Source organism: Plectropomus leopardus, chromosome 24, assembly GCF_008729295.1.
Source record: "Plectropomus leopardus isolate mb chromosome 24, YSFRI_Pleo_2.0, whole genome shotgun sequence".
Taxonomy (NCBI): domain Eukaryota; kingdom Metazoa; phylum Chordata; class Actinopteri; order Perciformes; family Serranidae; genus Plectropomus; species Plectropomus leopardus.
Window position 1 is genome coordinate 6726429 of NC_056486.1, and position 20057 is coordinate 6746485.

General features: G+C 41.6%; 1 protein-coding gene across 1 annotated transcript in view; it reads left to right on the forward strand.

Annotated features, from left to right (window-relative positions):
• LOC121963010 (receptor tyrosine-protein kinase erbB-4-like) overlaps positions 1 to 20057 on the forward strand; it is a 306066-nt gene that overhangs the window by 253162 nt on the left and 32847 nt on the right. The window contains exons 18-20 of the mRNA XM_042513368.1: positions 7656 to 7778; positions 8380 to 8478; positions 14199 to 14384. Of these exons, the coding sequence (XP_042369302.1) occupies positions 7656 to 7778; positions 8380 to 8478; positions 14199 to 14384 (408 nt within the window). The remainder of the gene's footprint in view (positions 1 to 7655; positions 7779 to 8379; positions 8479 to 14198; positions 14385 to 20057) is intronic.

A 20057-nucleotide genomic window follows, 5' to 3' on the forward strand; every position in this document is an offset into this window, starting at 1 on the left:
CTGGAATTTAAATTCTCTCTTTTAATATACGAATATGCGCCTTCACAGTGCATGCATACTTTGTGCATACACACTGATACTCCTCTCCCTCCTGTTTACTTTCCATCTGAACGCTGCTCTCCGCTCTCACCTACCCAGCATACTAAAAAACCTGCGCTCCTCCTCGCACCCTCTATCACACTTTCCACAGGCTCTTTCTGGCTGATGAAACCGCACGATAGGCTTTAGACTGGCTGGTGAATGTGGATTCTCTATTCAAACGAATAATAGAGCCGAGTCTGTGAATGGAGATCAAGCTTGTCTGGGTTAGGGATTTGGGGACAGCGAAGGCTCAGGGACTCCCCCCTTCTCTCTCTCTCACTCACTCTCTTTCTATCTGCCACGGCTTTTTTAAACAGAGAGCTCACCTCTTGTGTCAGACAGGAAAAAGATGCCTCCAGTGCACGCTGTCAAAACGTGATCTGAGCGCTCAGCCGACATTTCCATATCAAGGACACGTGTGAAGGCTGTTGTGCGGTGTTGACTCACAAAACACACAGCTATTTCATTTCTTTATTGTTGTCTTTGTTTTAATATTCTCTGTCTCTTGCATCCTCACCTTCTAGTTTTCTGTTCTGTTCTCCATTTTTGATCTCTGTATTTCCATTTATCTGTCTGTCCCCCTCATGAACAAACACTTTCTATCTTTTTAGCTCTGTTTTTGTTTCTCCCTCGCTCTCGCTTTGAAAGAAAGCCAGCCTCACACTGTGGTGCCTCTTAAGGAAGCCCCTGAAAACAAATTGCTTTGCTCGCAGGGAGAGACAGCACAAACAGCAGAGTCCCCTCACTGTTGCAGCGCGACCCCGGGCCTTGAACTCTGACCCCAGTCCAATGAAGCAGCACTAATGCACTTGAATCCCCCTCCCTTCTCCCCTCCAAGGTCCTCTTCCAGCTGCTTTGTACAGCCACAGGCCATGTGAGTGTTTCAGCACCACAGGCTGCGGACAGCTCTCACGCTGCTCACACGCTCTCCCCTGCTTTCTTACAAGAAGGATTTCAGTGTTCGGGGGAGTTGGACAGCTCCCGTCGTTCACTTCGGGGCAGGCTGGCTGAACGGAGGCACGGGTTGTCATTACAAATGCATGTAGTGCAGCCAAGCATTGTTCACATATACTGACGCGCATGTTAAATTTAATCCAGAAGACGCTATATGTGTCATGCTGAATATCAGAGAGGTGTGAGGAAAATGACATTTCAAACAAACATTAGGAAAAAATAACACCTGCATACTAAATGAAGACAACTTTTCTTCATCAGGTCAAAATATTTGATGAAACCACACATATATATTTACACAAAATTCAAACCAGTAGGTTGATGAGCTCTATGGTGGCAAGTGTAGTTAACCATCTAAACCATCTTTTACATGAATAAAGTTACATTTTTCCTCATGCACGCTGTTTTTTAATAGCCTTACACCTATGTGATGTGTGTATAACTACCCCCTCTCATACATGTGCAGACAAAACATAAAGCACGGACAAATAATGTGCAAGTATTATGGAACTTATATTATTGCCATTAAACATCCATCAGAGTTTATAACTTCAGCATTGACCTGCTCATAGTTTTGCATGCACACATTTTCCCTGTAATTGCAGGCATATTTACAGCCTGTCTGATTGTCTCACCATTGATGCCCACATGGTCACGTTGAACTCCTCTTTCTGATTTGCTTGATCATGCACTTTGAGCCAATCAGGAGACAGATGAGAGGAGACAGAGCAGTGCCTTCAACCAGAAAAGACAATATACGGTAGCTAGTTTAAGTGTGTGTGTGTGTGTGTGTGCGTGTGTGTGTGTGTGTGTGTGTGTGTGTGTGTGTGTGTGTGTGTGTGTGTTTGTTTGTGTTTGTGTGTGTGTGTATCTACTTTAAAACTGGTTACTAGTGTGCACTGGGGCTTGCTGTACCTACTTTTGCTTAGAACACTTGTGTATTTCTTTTTCTTATCTTCCACACCAAAAAGAAAACATTAACAAGTTAATGAGCATGTGTATTACTGCCAATTCCAAAAACAAAAACTAAACAAAATTTCTCGCAGAGAAAGCTTTCCACAGAAATTCACTTTCAGTAACTACAGTAAAGAATAATGCAAAAATTGGAGGAAGAGTGAGTTCATTGCTGCTGGGACGGGTTCACTAATACCAAGCATGAATGTCCTTGCATACTGATAAGCGCACTCTCCTGCTATCATGCGCAAATGGTCCTAATGAGCTCACTCTGTCATTGTGGTTTCCTAAGTATAGCACCAGAATATTTTACTGGGCCATCGAGATACCCCAAATTTATGAAGGAAAATAAGGTGCTCATTGTTGCATTGAACAGTGTTGTAACCTTACATGCCCTCAGCCACTTAGTTTAGCCTAATTACCATTAAAACTACTCTCTGGATCTGTTCTGTATTGTACTTTTTGTTACTTAAGTCAAATCTCATGAGCATGTTTGATCACTATTATGCCACTGTGACAACAGAGAGCAAAACTTTTATTATACCCTCCATTATTTCCCCAAACAATTCTTTTTTTTGTTCTTTTCTAAGTCCTGTATTTGTGGAATAAACAGGAACAATAGTCAAAATGTTAACTGGAAAATGGACAGACCTGGCTCAACGCAGTGTGACTCCTTTCGGGCAAAAGTTTGTGCCACAGCAATTGTATTTCACCTGATTTGATAACACAACACAACAAATGTCACATTTTATATGGCTAATGTTAACAATAAAGCCAATACCCGAGGGATGGCAGTGCAACTTTATGTTTGAGGACATTGTTTACTTACTCAATACACAATAATTCTGTGAATGTATTCCTGCTCGAGGCTCAAACTTACTGCTTATTTGTACCAATGAAGCCTCTGAATCCTCCGCTCAGAGGCTAATTTGGCTAAGGCAAGGTGCATTATTAGCTGGTAAATAAAGTGGCGTGGTGAGTGTGTGCGAGTGAGAACGAGCTCTAGAGAGTTATTCAGGCCATGGGTGTGCATCTTATTTAACAGACCTCTCCTCTCCGCTCCTCATCAGTCCAGTCCGGCTTTGTCCTAATGAAACAATAACAGCTACAGCCTGTCACCATCTGCTCATAGCGCTGCTCTGTCACCTCCTCCCTGCGCCTCGTCTCTCTTTTCCGAATCTCTTCATTTCTCTGCATCTACAGCATCACTTGTTTTCTTGTTATTCATGCACCAACAAACTGATGCTAATAATGCTCTTTGGCCAAATACCAGGCGGATGACCAAAGCTTGACTCTCTTGTTGTTGTAAATAGAGTTGGCATCTATGTAATTTAATATTTCATTTAATAGGTTCTGTGTAATAGGTTCAATTGAAGGCCTTACACAGCACCCCTAACGCTTAATAGGTCACTCTGCTCACCCCATGGGTCACCTTGGCTTAAAGCTAGGGTAGGTAGTTTTCTGAAAAAGGCAAAAAATAAATAAGAGCTCTCCTCCTGCATCTCCCTCTCTGTCAAAAGCCCCTCCCATCAGACATGCATAGACAGATGCAAGCAATTCATACGCTAACCTGTATGAGCACTAAAATAAGACAGACTATTGCCATCCATCCATTTACATCGAGCATGGATACTCACCCCAGCCACAGTCTGTTCACCCTGCTGTCGTCTGAGAAAAGACACAGAAGTATCCGTACTATGGAACAGCTTCTCTCCCCAGGCTGTGAGAATGACTCAACTCCTCCCTCGTCTCCAAAAGATGGAGCAGGATTTAGGGACAAATTTTATTTTCACTTTTTAAATTAAATTTAAAAATAATAAATCTAACTTGTACCTTGTGCTCAACCTGCCTTGCTTTGTGACCACTTATGCAAAGTGACAGGAGGCCAGGGGCCAGTCGCAGCAGCCCTATAAATGTTTCTAAGATTCTGGGACATTTCTCAGATTTTAGGAGGTATTTCAGACTTCAGGACATATCTAGGATTTTAGCACATTTCTAGACTTTTAGGACATCTCTAGGATAATAGGACATTTCTAGAATAATAAGACATTTCTGGATTTTAGTACATTTCTAGGATTTTAGGACATTTCTTGGATTTTTGCACATTTCTGGATTTTGGGACACTTCTTGATTGAAGGACATGTTTAGGACATTTCTAGGACTTAAGCATATTTCTAGGATTTCAGTGCGATTCTAAGATTTTAGGGAATTTCTACGATTTCAGGACAATTTGAAAATTTAAGGGCATTTCTAAGACTTTGGACATTCTGTGATTTTTGGACCTCTGATGTATCACTTTCTGCTTGCCATATAATTCTTAAACAAGTAAACAAGTTATTAAGCAACATTTGAAAGTAAATGTGAGGCAAGTTGAAGGTGGGTGTTTTTTGTTTTGTCAGTTAAACCTGATAAAAAGTAGTAGTAGGTAAGTAGATAATATATAAATATTTGATAATTAATATACTTAAGATTTGAAGATAAGTTGTCAAAAGCTTTAATTATACTTTTTAGAAAGTGGTGCCAAGAGACCACAAACCAACAAGTTTTGACAACAAGATGTTCTGTGGACATTGCAGTTTTTAATCAAATTCAACAGTTTTCCCTCATGGCATTACCTAAAGTTAATCATCTTTTCCTAGAAACTCAGTTAGATATATTGAGTATTGGCTATATGTTCGTCTGTGTCTGTGTCCTTCTTGTTTTACTTGCTAAAGATTCATAGTTTCCATTTTATGAAAATTGTATGCATTTAAGGACGAAAGTCAGATTGCTTTAAATTTATCAAAAAGGTAAGCACAGTTTCGAAAAGTCGCTTGATATGAGTTTATCAGTTGAGACGCAGTTCATTCTTGACCACAAAAATAGTCATTTAATAGCTTTCCTGGGGCTTTTTGATCATAATACACGATCTTCAATAGTAAAAAAAATTTTGCTCAGATTCCAGTTCAGTTTTTGGGTGATTTTTTACACCCTATCTTATAATTGTTTCAAGATAAATCAGATTTTTGGACACAGTGGAGTAAATGCCCGGCTGAGATTTTCACCATCACACGGTCACTGAGTCACGCTCTCACCGCCTCCTCCTGTCATGTCATTCACTTTCCCTTAGCGTTTATCCCTCATCTTCCTTCCACTGTCCCGTCTGCTAACTCAACTTCCTGCAGTGACATCTCAGCAGGCTTACACTGTGGCGCCTTCAGGCCCCGGCCATAACAACAGCCATTAAACGGCGTGTCATTGCTGAGCTGCGGGCAATGTCAGCCACTCTGCCAACCGGCCCGGCGGTGCGATCACCAGTCCTATTGTGCTGATGGTTTTATTTCACATTAAGTAAGTGCTTGTATGGCTGACCGACTGATATATTGTCTCATTATATTGTTTGATGGCCGTGGTCGAGCTGGGTGATTGTGCCACTGATAAACTGCGCGAATGAGGGACCCGATTGGCTGATAGGCCCATTAAGATGTGTATTGATTAGAAGCATTGACTTCTTGTGTGTGGGTGTGTGTTTTGTGGTCTGATATGTGCGCATGTGCGCGTGTGTTTGGTGTTGATATGAATTTGCATGTGTTGTCAATATTTGTGAATCCGTGTACTGTACATGCGTGTATCTGCATGTGTTCAGTGTGCATATTTGTGTGTGTGCGGCCTTTCCTTCCCTCTGGCTCAGATCTTTTCACTGCTCGGTTACAGGTGCCAGCTCCTGCTCTTTTATATTTAGTAGCCGAGGCTTTGTGGAGCGGCGAGTGGTGAGGCGGGTGGCCCGGCCAGCTGCTGGGATGCTGTTCAGTGTCAGCTGTTACTGGCAGCCAGGCGGCGTGGAGAAGGCTTGTCATAACCTTGAATTGGAATTGTTTTGTATGTGCACAGCTGGTGAGCTGCTACTCTTTGTCGGCTGTGATAGCAGCTGACACCAGACTGTGATTTGTTTAGCGGCGGGCACGCTGCGGTCCACACTAGTAACTGCCAGTTCTGACAGAACTTCACGTTCACACCCCTGAATTATTTGTGTTTCATAAATGAGAGTGTGTGTGTGTGTGTGTGTGTGCGTGCGTGTGTTCGTTCCAAAATCAGGACTATCAGGACAGGGCAGTCACTGTTTTTGGCTGCTTATTTATTTGCCAGAGATAAACCTTGATGTTCACCTTGCACTTCTCTCTCTAGCTTTTTACTTATTATTTTAAAAAGAACAGCCTCACACTGCTGCACACTCTTAATACATTTTTTTAAGAGTCAGAGTGCTGAGGGAAAGAGGTGGGAATGTCAGTTTTGGTTAATTTGGCTTTGCCTTTTCTTCTTTAGTTTTAGTGATGGGCTACAAACCAGTGTTAAGGGTGCAAGCCACAATCTGCTGTGCAAGACTGTGTAACATCATGCTTTCTGCAGACCAGCATTCTTTAAGTGCTAACTCACCGGTCAATGGGCAACTTGATAGGGGGGGCTCCATTGATTCAGTGGTATTTTGCACCTTGTTTCAGAGACCTGTCCATTTAGAAGTGGTGAAATTTTATTGCATTCTGAAATAAATGTTTTGACTTTCATTTTTTTCTATTGGCTTTGCTGATGGACAGCTGGCCAATCATGTAAACATGGGAAAACATAATGCCCACTGCCCATTATTTGGTCTCCACTGGTTAGCTGGAGCAAATTTATGTTTCCTAGAATAGCAAGCAATAGCTGAGCTGAGGAATGACCCGTCCTGCTCCACATCTGACTGGCTTGCACTCGTTGCCTTCAATGGTTTGATTGATTAGGATTAGTCTAAGAATGTCAGGGTAAGCCAATCAGAGGCAGAGTATAGTGAGCAAGTCCCTTGCTATCTTAAGGAAATTTGAATTTGAATTTTTTATAGAAAACAAGTGTTGCACACTCTGATTCCATATGCACTGCTTTTGTTTTTGATTTCTCATGCCTTCTTTAAGATGGTATGATTGTTGATCTTGAAGAATAAAAGGCCTGAGAGCCGAAATGTCATCATCAAAATAAAAGAAATGCGTTTGGAGCCAAAGTGTACGGCAAACGCTTGATCGGCTTGAGTGGCTCTGTAACCATAGTAACTCATTCACTCCTGCCCAGGTGAGCAAGAGGAGAGGGAGAGAGCGCTGTGCTGCTGTCAGGAGTTATATGTTATGTTTTTTGCACTGCAAGAAGATGCACTTCTGGCGTGACAGTATGTGAAAAGTGTTGAACGCATGTGTCTCGTGGTCAATGCAAGAGTTGACAGCCCTGTAAAGATGCTATATTCATAATTTTTGCGAATGTCACTTAATGTACATGCATTGGAGCATGTAAACACCAGATTGTATTTGAGGACATACTATGGTGTTTCCATGGTTGGCTGAATTGATTTGAAATCTTCAATCAGATTGAGAAAAAGAGTCCATGTAAACACAGCTAATGAGCACTAGCCAGTCAGAGTCAGAGTGCAGGGGGTAATACCTTCGCTATCCTTGGGAATGCAAATTTGTGACCTTTGGTAGTTAACAGATAAATGGTTTACTCTTAGCATCCATTAGAAGAGGTTACAAATAATTTGACTTCAAGCTAAAGAAGGGCACACTTCAGGTTTTTGATCAAAGGCAGTGGCCAAAAGGAATGTTTTTCATATTTTTGGCACAAAACTAGGTGACAAGTTGGATAAATAGTCTTAATGTGTGTTTTGTCAGTTGGTGGAGCCCCTGACCCCCAGCGGAACGGCCCCTAACCAGGCTCAGCTGCGGATCCTCAAAGAAACGGAGCTGAAGAGGGTCAAGATTCTGGGTTCTGGAGCATTTGGAACCGTCTACAAGGTCAGCACACAACCCACACACTCCCCATTCAAATGTGGAGCCTCCACATTACAAATCAAACATCAGTGAGTCAGCTAGATGGCAAAGAAGACACACTCAAGCAAAAAGTTTCCTTTCAATGCCCCCTCACAGATGGAACAAGCCTGCTTGACAACCTAAACAATAAGCATAAACATTTCCTTTTGTAGCAGCGTTTTCTGACAGACATGAGCCTAGGGCGGCTCAAGGACCTGGAACGGAAACTGCTGTTTGCTTGCCAACTTCACTGCCCTTGGCAAAAATTATTCATACCACCCCGAAACTCGGCAAACTCATTGAATAAATACTGCCTTTTCTACCAGCGGCTTTAAATTCCTCTCAATTAAAGTATTGATGGGCCTGTATGATTTAAAAGCCATATTTTATGAAAATTAATCTGCATTCATTGAGTAAGATCAATTTATAGCCATGTTTATAACTAGGTGAGTCTATTAAGAAAGTAGATTATATTTTTTTTAATTTTTTAGTCATTAAACACAGGAAGTAACCATCAAACCCATCAGGGTCTTTGCTGTGAATGTTTATTGAGTCTGCATTTATGGTGATTACTTGTGTATTTCAGGGCATCTGGGTCCCAGAAGGTGAAACAGTGAAGATCCCTGTGGCTATTAAAATCCTCAACGAGACCACCGGTCCCAAAGCCAACGTGGAGTTCATGGACGTGAGTATTTATACTGCAACAATTTGTGTCCACTCTGGTGTTTGAGCCGTAAAGCCTCAGCCTTGTCATGGAGACGGTCAAGCCTGTCACTTTGTGGGATTGTGCACTCGGTGGTAAATTCTTACGAGAGCAGCATCTCAGTCAGAGCCCGGTAATAAAGTGAACTCCACTGTGCTGTACAGCCAGGCATGTATTGAACCAGGCTCTATTAAAAAACAGCACTTGTTTATGAGATATGGCTTTATTGGAATATAGAGGAGGAGAAGAAGAGGAGGAAGGGAGGAAGCTGGGAGGAAGCAGTTCTTCCCACCTTATCTTTGTCACCTCCATCCTCTCCTTTCTTCCCGTCTTCGTCTCTCTTTTACCCATCTTTCTTTTTACACATTTATACCGGCCTTACACCAAGTGACTTCACTGTCATAAAAACATTTCCAATGTCAGAATAAAACCTAAAGGGTTGGTGGGGTTAGGATCAAGTTTTCGTTACCCGATTGTTTGGTGTACAGTGTTCATAAAACTCAGTCTGAGCTGTCTTAAGTCAAACATGTTTAATTTTATCGGACGTTTTCAATCATAATGACTTAATCATCGTCAACAATCGATAGCTGTGCTCGCTTCAGCACCAAACGTGAAGCAGCAAACCGGGTAGACAGTAAACATGGAGGAGACTCCTGGGAGGCACAAGAACTCGAACAAGTCTCGGTTCTCTTGGACGGCAGAAAAGGCGAAGAAACTGGTTGTGAGTTGTGGAGTGAACAAGAAATCTTAATTTTTGTAACAGTCTGCATTTCATTCCCCCAGACTCCTCCCACTGTAAAAAAGCAGCAAGCAATGAAGGCTTGAACATGTTGAGGAGACAAAACCCAAAATGTAATGTTTGTACTTAAATACAGTTTATATTTAGAGATGATCAGGGTTCCCATGGTTATGGAAAACCTGGAAAAGTCATTGAACTTCACAGTTAAATTTTCCAGGCCTTGAAAAGTCATGGAATTAGACAAAATCATTGAAAGTTATAGAAAAAATTCTGGAATTTTCTTCTGTGTAATGACATTGTTATAAAATCATCCATGAATAACCTTTCATGTAATATCATACAACAGCAAATTTATCTGTAAAAATTGGGCAAGTCGGTCTACTTTTTTTTTTTCATAAGGGTACTTGAAAAATTTTGATTTTGTCTATTATTTTGTCTGTCACCGTGTGTGGGAACCCTGGATTATACTGATGCCAAATTGACAAGGACAAGGATACTGTCGACATATGACCTCCTTTATCTTTTATTTGCTGATGTGATGGTGCTGAATGATGTGTTTTTGCAGATGTGTAAGGAATTGTTAAAATGTTATATTTCCTAAATAGAGTTTAGCAAAATATTTTCTACCAGGAGCAGGATGGGAAATAATCTCAAAAGGAATCTAGATGTTTGTGACCCTGCAAGATACCCAGTCTTTGCAAAATCGTATAAGGCGTGACAAAAAACTGATAATGTCTTATGATGTTGAAGAGTGACAGACTTCTCACACGCTTTTTAAAATCTTTTCAAAGTCCTCTAGTGTATGGTAGACACTGGGCTTTTTACTTATCAGCAGTGTTTGCAAAAGGATTGTGGTTCATCTTCAATATGATTGTGGATGTTTGCCCTACACGTTTTAATCTTCTGCACCTTGGTATCTAACTAACCACTTCTTCCAACTTTATCTTCTATACTTTTTTGCACTCTTTCTAAAAAGTGTGGAATTGCTTCTGCAATTTTTTTTTAATTCTTGTAAAAACTTGTTTGAATTTTAGAACGTCGCCTTGAGTTTTAGGAATTCCAACATGATACATGATAAACCGATTAAAAAATAATTGTCGTATTACTGATGCATCATGGCAGTGCTACCCTATTTCCCTTTCTACCCATTTTTTTCTCTCTTATTTCCCTCCCTGCATCTTCCCTTCACCTCCCTCCTCTCCTCCTCTTCTCTCTCTCCTTTCCCTCTCTTCCTCCTCCCCTGTTTCTCCCAGCGGGGGTCTCTGTCCATCCAGAGCCAATATGCTCTGTCTGCCGGCTTGTTAAACAGCAATCTAAAGGCAGGCTCACGCCTCGCCACTGGGAAACTAGCCACTGGAGTGCCAGCTCCAAACACACTCCGAAAAAATCCACACATACAAAAACACATAACCAAACAGGACACACTTTACAACAGAAGCCTTTGCACGTGGTATTGCAGGGTGATTTGCTTGTGTGGGCAAAATATATAAATTAGAATTTTATAGTAATTTAGCGTGTTTCCATGCATGCAAACACTTTTACACACACACGCACCACTTTTGCAGAGCTGTGTCAGTATATCACCCTGTGTGTGTGTGCGTATGCATGTGTGTGTTTGAGGGGGAAAGTGAGCAAGTGGGCTAGATGGGAAAGGAGGGTCAGCCGGCAGTAATGGAGGTCAGCGCTCAGGGAGATGAGAGAGAAACCCAAACACACACGCTCACACACACACAACGGGAGTGGAAAGCGGGCGGAAGAGTTTAGCCAGACGTAGTTTATGAGTCGCAGGTCTTTTGGGATCACGGAGTGAGAATAAAAGTGCTCTCTTTCTTTCTGTTACACACACTTCCCCGTCTTCCCTCCCCTTTTTCTTCCTCTCTTGATCTCGAGGTGTTCCTGGCGTCGAGGTGGCCGGAGTTGTATAATGCGGAGGGGGTGGGGGAGCAGGTGGTTTTATGAAGTGGAGATGTAGTGGCACTACCTTGGGCCGCGAGGCTCTGTTTAAATCAGGGCACTGATGGTGCCAAAAGCCTCTCTATGGCCTATTGCCCCCCTCCTGTTTAGAATTAATCTACTCACACCCACACCACCACCACTCTCCCTCTAAGCTCATTCTTTAGCACCTAAATTTAAAAAGGCACCTCATCTATCTATCAGCCGCCTCGGGGGCCAAGCCTGGATATACCCCTCCTCGACCATTTGCCAGCACGAGAGAGAGCTTGTCCTTGAGCATGCGATCGTGGAGTGTTTTAGAGAGCCGCCAAGAGTCGGTGTGAGAGAGAGCACGTGCGTGAGAGAGAGGCGATAGAGTACGAATTGAGTGAGTGTTTTTAAGCAATGACTCCAAGTGCAGCTTCTGCTAATGCATATCCACGCCGGCCACAAGTATCAGCCCTCGCCATCATAACACTTCATCACCACCACACATCCTTCTGCTTGCAGCTCCGCAATAACAATTACCCAACGTTGAGTCCCAACTGTTCAAACCTCTGCGTCCATCTGCTGCCGAAAGGGATGAGACAGAAAATGCATTTACACGCCGAATCAAACCGGATAGAAGCTTATGAAATCAAACACATAGTGACTCTGTATTAGACGACACCAGACATTATTGAATATGCGGCGTTCACATTGATGTTGTTTCAGTGTCAGTGCAACATTTCTGTGTTTTATATAAAATATAGATGAGAAAGACTGCATCCGTGCAGCTTTGAGGAAGATTTCTGCAGGATTTTCTCGCACAGTGGGAATACTCCATGGATAGATGCTATGCATGCAGATAAAGTCATCATCCCACAAGTCTTAATTTATGCATCTAACTCAACCTGCAGTAGGAAGTCTTTAGAATACGATGCAGTATTATCCAGGGATATCTGATGTATGGACAGACATGAATTCTGCTTTAGAAGCTGATACTAGTAGATGACTAGAATATCTAAACCAGCAGCTCTCAACCCCAGGGATGGGACTAGAAGTATGTGCTGTCCTACGTGGACCCAATATCCAAGTCTGGACATGTTGGTCTGGGTCCAGGTTTTTATTGTCTTCAGTCACGTCCAGTGCTGTTACTGTGGGTTCCACGTCTGCTTACCATTACTTGTAATGCTCGAGTGGATACGAGAAGACCCATCATTAGTACTCATTCAGAGAGAAATGCACAAGCACCGTGTGTGTAACTTTCATGATAATTAGGCCGATTTAGGATAAGATTAGAAGAGAGACAATAAGGTAAAAAAAAAAAAAAAATGGGACTAGCAGACTTGGAGGGAATGGAGGAAAGATGGAAACACAACAACAACACATAAATAAGTCACAATTTCAAATAAAAGTAGACAAACTGTAATTGTTGAATATGTTACACATATGCATATGCAATAATAATATGTTGTAACTGACATGGTAATGTTTTTAGCAATAGAACAGCATTTTTAGTAGCATTTAAATGACCAAGTTTTGTCAGACCCAGAAAATAGACCCATCCTCCTGGGTCTTGTGTCTCTCTCTTGTTGGATAATCACAGTCAGGTCTGTGATTATTCAGGCAAAAATGAATTGGGTGATTTAAAAAAAAAAAAAAATACTGGGTCCAATTTGATCTTGGAATGAATTTCCCAGGTCCTTTTGGGTTGTGGTCCATCATTTTGCCCCTGTAAAGATCTGCAGATTTCAACCTTAAACAACCCCCCACCCACAAACACACAAAAAAAGGCTTGGATTGCCACGAAATCATGCCAGTTAAATATCCAGTACAAAAGTACCAGGCCCTAGACAGTGTGCTGGGCTCAGGCCAAATACAACTTTTGGGTCCGTCAGGTGATGCCATTGGGTCAAAAAAATACCCTTTTCTGTCAATTCAGTTCAATTCTATTCAGTCCAATTTTATTAATTGTCCGAGAAGGCAATTTGTGTTGCAGCAAGTGTAAAAACAGAGGAAAAACACATAAACACACAAACAATATGATACATTAACATCCAACAGTTGACACTAATATGTGCACAGGGTGACTTGCACCTGTCCACATTCAAGCTCCACTGGAGCAGATTAGTAAGCGTCCAACATAACTCCATTGGGCCTGTTATAATTTAGTGAACATTAAATATGACAAACATCTTGTAATAACCATTTCTGATGTAGTATCCATCAGTAACAATGACGCAGCATCAGGACCACCATGAAGGCCGATGCTGCAATAAAGCACACAAATACAATATGTACTGTCACCGTCAGCCTCTCACCAACATTGTCACCGACTACTGACACTGAGAGAGAGACATCTGTAAATCAGTTGATACAAGCGTCACAACCTCTGGGAAGTGACTAGTTTCACTATCAGAACTTGAGCCTTTTGATCCTTCTTAAAGTCTAGAAGAACTGCACAATTAAATCACTTTATCCCTATTTAAGTTAGTGGAGGGCTAAACCAGAATTTAGCCGCTCAGCTGGCAAAAGTCTGTAGTAAACAGATCCAGATAATTTTATAATGATGAAGTTGCACTTTTTTGGCTTCGTGTGCCACTGAGCAGCTTTCATGGGGAATTAAGAGGGCCCCGTCTCTAATACTGTATCCAGTTTTCTTTCTACAGCATGGTTAAAGTGAGAACCCTGTGTACTAAAGGCTGAGTCCTTAGCAGTAGTCCTAGTTCAATGACATCCAACACCCCTATGCTGCATGTTGTCACCTCTCTTTCTCTTCCCCATTTCCTGCCTATCTAAAGGCAAAAATTCTCATAAAATAATCTGTTGACAAAAAAAGCTGATTCTTGTCCCTATATATAAAAACATGAAGCAAGAACATCCGACGACCAAGCTCATGAAGTTCAGTCAGCGATTTTCATTTGCCACATTTGTTACAAGTAATGACGAATGTTTGGAGAAGGAACAGAGTGTACTCCTGTATTTGCAGTCATGAAATGCAACAGTCTTCTTAGTCCCTCTTTGTCATCCTCCCCCCCCTCTCACCCAGGAGGCCCTGATCATGGCCAGCATGGAGCACCCCCACCTGGTGCGTCTGCTGGGCGTCTGCCTGAGCCCCACCATCCAGCTGGTAACGCAGCTCATGCCCCACGGCTGCCTCCTCGACTACGTGCACGAGCACAAGGACAACATCGGATCGCAGCTGCTACTCAACTGGTGTGTCCAAATCGCCAAGGTAAGACACGGCAATCAGGTCAGAGGAGTGTGGCATCTGGTGCGGCAGTGTGTCTGCACTGTATGTGTTGGCAGGTGTGAGCGTTGTAATCGATTTCATGGGTTTATGTTATTGTCGCATGGGTCTCCAGCCAGCATGTGACAAATCTTGACATGACGAAGGTTGCCAAGTTCAGTCATAAGGGCTGAATGTGTCATTTTACAAACCAATACTGAGATTTTGGGGTTATTGTTGTTGACTTTTTAGTATAAATCTCATCCTGTTGATCCTAATTATCCTCTCTGCTTGACACAGCGATCATTTCCACAGTCCCTCACAATGATACGATCGACCGCTGACGTTGTTAAGCAGCAGACAGGCCGAGTTTGCCTTGAACTCCGTCTTAGCAGCACATCTACACGCATTACACTTGAGTGACGGCGCAAGAAATTAATGAATTAAACACCCTATCTCCGCTGCACAAACAAAATCTGCACTTGCAATCGGCGAAACAGCAGTAAGGCTTGAAATATTGTGTGTGCTTTTGCTTACCCAAAGAACATTTGTGTTTTGTTTGCAAATTAAGTCGATGCAGCCAGACTGCTTGATAGTGTAACTGCTGGGTGAGATTTAACTTCTCTGAGTTATAACTCCTAGGATGGCAGTAGGGTGCTCGGCTGCTATTACATGCTGTGCAGGCAGACATCTGCTGTGATACAGAGGCAACCCCCCCATCAGCTCTGGAAGCAGAAGCTGACATTGGCTGATATACTGCTGGCACTGATCAGCCTGATAGGCTTTTATTCAACAACTGTTAATATTCTAAAGACTTTATCCTATCCAAGTTTGCTCATGTGTATTCTGATGATGTGTGGTCTGACCCGTTGAGGTTTCCTGCTTGAGTGCAGCTATGCCTCCAAGCCACAATTGTATAATTAAAATTTCAGTCAGTTATTTGACTGGTCAGGCCAGATATTCAATGTATATGAACAGAGTGTCTCTGTTGCTTTACTGCAGGCCAAAATTCAAGACAAACTGAGCAACAGTGTCTCAATAAAACATTAATGTTTATGTCATTATATTATGCAGTCGTGGCCATTGCCGCCATTGCAGTGACAGAAAATGCAGATTTTCTGCTTCATATATCTTGAATAAATCAGATAGCTGCCCGACATCCTAGAAGTGTAAATGCAAACAGGGTCTGTCCCATGTGATTATGGCAGCTGACATGAAATTAAACAGAAATTATCCTTAGTTATACCCGTCATATGTAAAGGGACTAGGGAAAAGCGGCCTGGGGATTTCACAACATACAGTCACACAGCTGTAACATTCATCTGATCCCGAATCAGATAAAATGTAAAATGATCTGTTTTAGGTAAGGGAGCACTGTATTTGAATGTGGCCAAGGTAAACCACAATGGATTTAACTGGATTTGTGATCATGCTGACAGCGATGCATATATATTTGGCAAATTGTAAAAGTGGAGTGTTTTGCACCTGGATATTTATAACATGTAGACTGGGTGTTTCTTAAACATGTTTATCTGTAAGGAGACATGATTTTACTGAAAGCTTTTCTGATTTATTTGTTTTCTGAGGTATATATCTTCAGGATTTCCTACAGATTCAATTATTTGTGGCAGCTCGCTATAATATCAGCATTTGCAACCATGTATTGACTCTGTTTTGGCCATTATTGGGAGCACTGTTGGAATATATTTTTGGTTTGGTTTGGTTTGATTCTTCGTTTCATCACACGGAGCACAGAGCGTACTCTGGGTAGAAATAGAAAACACTCTACGTTAGAACAACAATGCTCTCATTGTAGTGTTGTCTGTCGTTTCTTCAATAACCTACTTTGGATGAAACAGCAGCATCAAAACGTTTGCTTTCAGTCACCTCTGCAGCAGCTGCTCCTCTACTTTATTGATGTGATCTGGTCTACTCAGCTCTGATCATTCCAGCCACAAACTGACTGATCAACCCTGTGACTCAAATTCAACAAACTGCTGCTAAGGAAAAAAAACTAATCAACAAAATCTCAGCACAGCCCAAAAACTGTCATATGCCATATGTATTAAACAGAAATTGTACAACATTTCTCCTCATTAATGAGAGGTGGGAATTGGGATGGATTGATGGTAACACGGCGCCATACATTATTCATAACATGACACGGGTTGTAAGGTCTGCATTTAAAAAAAAAAAAAAAAAAAGATGAAAAAAAAAAACTGAAACCAACCCAATCCAAGCCCCGGGTAATTGTGCGAAATTTCAGCCCAGCCCGAAACCATCTGGTTGGGTTGGGCCCTATCGTGCCCTGGCAGACAATCAAAGCTTTAGTTGTTTGTAGGCTTCACATGAGTTTCCAATTTAACCCCACACTTGTGAGATAAATAGGGCTACTTTTAGCTGTCTTTCATACCAGTTGTCGATGTGTTGTCATGAAAGAAACTGTAAATTGCTTGGTCATAAATGACCCTCTGGGCATGAAAACTCAACACAGGCCTTTCATTCTCTTTCTAAAGGAGACTGTTGGAATTGATTCATATTGGTCATCGTTAAAGGCAATATACGCTCTTGTTTCATCTGTCAGAGTCAAGAATGAGAGCTTGGGTGTCATAGGATGGGGGGTTAGTGTGGGAGGTTTTAACCCTTTTATTCCCTCTTGATGAATGATTCCCAAGAGCTTGAGGAGCAGGTTACTTAAGCAGGTACTTATTGCTGTAATTGGATTCGATTTCACCTATGGCGGCAGGGGCGATGTGTCAGTTTCTTAGTGGTTCTATAAGTGGGGGAGAGCAAGAGGGAAGATTCACTCCTGTCCTCGACCCACACGGCACCGAGACACTCAGCTTTGTTACAGATTGATTGTGATTGAAATCGCTACCTTTTTGTGACTTTATGTAGAATATGGATTAAGGCGCTTGACTGTTAGGAAATCATAGATTGACAGTTTGTTATTGAGCAAATTAGTAAATCAATTCAGTTGAATCAATAGGGTTCCTTATGTTCTTACTAGCCTCTGAATGACCCATCCTTTCTATTATTGCTTCCATTTGTGTCAGCAATAACCAGAAGCTGTCTAAGCGCTGGTTAGACCCTCACCACCTGGGGCTCAATGACAGCTCATGGTTTATAAATCGAGACACAAAGGTTAGGATTACTATACATGTGTAATTTCATTATGTTTCAGAATAGGGTATCTAGAATCTATAGGCATTTTCATACATAACCGTTCTGGGGACTTCCTGAGAGGAACTGACCACTGGGGAGCCGCCTCAAGAACTGCAATGCCTTAAAGGGCTTTTTTTCTGTTTGCATTCACACCTCTAATAGGAAACTAATAGGAAACTAAAGTTGCATAAGCAAACCTGTGCCTTTTTTGTTGTGACCAGTCAAAATTGTGTTGTATTTGCCCTGTTGTTTACACGTCTTAACATGTTTTTAGAAATGGCGATGCCGGTGGTTCACGGCTCATGGTTCACATCACTTTTTGTGGCTGTTAAGGGTATGCCAAAAAAAACATTAGAATATAGAGGAGAGTATACACAGCTTATTAACTACAACTACACCAATAGTCCATGCAATCAACCAATCATGGTACAAGGTTTCTCTTGTGCTTCGAAAATACTTACTATAAAATAGGAGCTAAAAAAGACATTCAAAACACCTAACACTCTAAAAACTACAATCATTCCCAGATCTCATGGTACAGACACAATAAAAAGAAGGGTTCTTTATCCATGAAAAAGTTTATCCATGCCTGGGTCTGTTGTTTGTCTATAGCAATTTTTGACTTGTGGTTCAACAAAAGAAGCATGTAAGACTTTTTTTTTTTTTTAAATTTTATAGACTAAATGATTGATCATGAAAATAAGCAGCAGATTAGTTGATAATAGAATTATTGTAATTAGTTGAAGCCCTTTCATTTGGTGCTTGGCAAGTAGTGTAGGGTTGGTGGCCTGAGTTTTTGCAATCAAACCATCTTAAAATTACAGGAGGTGTAAATATCAATTTATTATACCAATAATGTTTGATTATCTAGAAAATGGCCGAAAAAAATGTCAGTCATGGTTGGAATTAAACTTAAGAACTGAAATTGGTAATCGTCAATTCCAGCCACTTGAAGTCAGGGGCTCTCTAAAGTCAGAAGGCCTCATTTTTTGTGGATTTTGAATGTGTGTGTCAAATTTTATGGCAATCCACCCAATAATTGTTAAGATATGTCAGAAAAACAAGCCATCCCTAGCACCATATTAGTAGCATGGCTAAACACAAAGCAAAACTACTCCAAACTGCTTATGAATCAGTTTGATTAAATTTGGTTCCGCTCCCCACTGATACAGGTATTTGTGCCCAGTTATAGCAGGGGGTCCATTTAACAGCATGTGTTTTCCAGACTAACACAACCCGAGCTCATGGAGTTGAGCTTACAGCATTAAAGCCAGATAAGCTTGTTTCTTCTCTGTTATTAGCCTCTTGGATCCTCCTCACATAGCCCCGAGATATTTTTCAAGCCAGAAAAAGACAGACATTCTCTGCGGTGTGTCCACGAGCATTAGTGCGTCTTTCCATCCGTGTGTGTGTCTTTCAATCTCAGTGTGTATCTGAGCACATGGCCGTGTGAGTTTGGGCATGTGAGCCGAATAAATAACTCGGAGCCCTCTTCTCTGAGTGATCTTTGCACTCTCAAGGTAATGATGGGGAACCTGTCCTCCAGGAGAAACAGCATCCTTCGGAAGACACACAATTTTCTGGCAAAGGGGAGAATAATTTTCCCTTGGTCTTCAGTTAGCTTTGAGAAGGGTGTTGTTAAAATAGAGGACAGAGGAAAGGTAGGGAGGGGGAGACGGTATTAAATAACAAAGAGGGGGAGAGAGTGAGAGAAAGAGAGTGGGGGAAAAGGTATCTTTACAGCATACTGAGGGCCATACAATGTAGTGGATACATTTATCAAAAGGACCTTAAAGTGCAAGTAGGAGAACTATTGAGGTTCTTTTATTAAAGGGGACCTATTATGCTTATTTTCAGGTTCATATTTGTTATTTGGGCTTCTGCTAGATTATGTTTGCATGCTAAAATATTCAAAAAAATGCTTTATTCTCCCTTTTTTCTGTGCTAAAACACCTGTATTCATCCTCTGTCTGAAACACTCCATTTTAGCGGCGGACTCTTAAAGCCCCGCCGCAGAAAAGTCTGCTCTGATTTGTCAGCATTGCCAGGTCTTTTGTTTGTGCTCTTGACATCTAGGCACCTTCACTGCAATTGGGGGAGAGATTGTAACAGTGAATTGTGGTCCTTTCGACCATGAAAAATCCCTGCTACCATGAAAGCTTCTAAAACAAAATCTTAACAACTCGACATGTTCCAGCAAGAATGATGTTAGCATGTGGCTACATGTATCAGTGTACTCGCAGCTGCAGAATGATGTTATAGCAGCACTTTCTCACATTAAAAATCACCAATAAAAGATTTCAAACACAACCAGACATATACCATCAGGAACATGATCCAAAATTGGGGGGAAATTTACAACATCAACAACCGAGATCATTAGCATGTAGCTACATGTAGCATTGTAGGTTGCGTAATGTAAACACTTGCAGGAATCAGGAGCTGATGTCAGCTTGTTTTAGGAATATAAAAAAAACTGTTGGGTACAGTATTTAGAACAGCCTGAACCTGAGG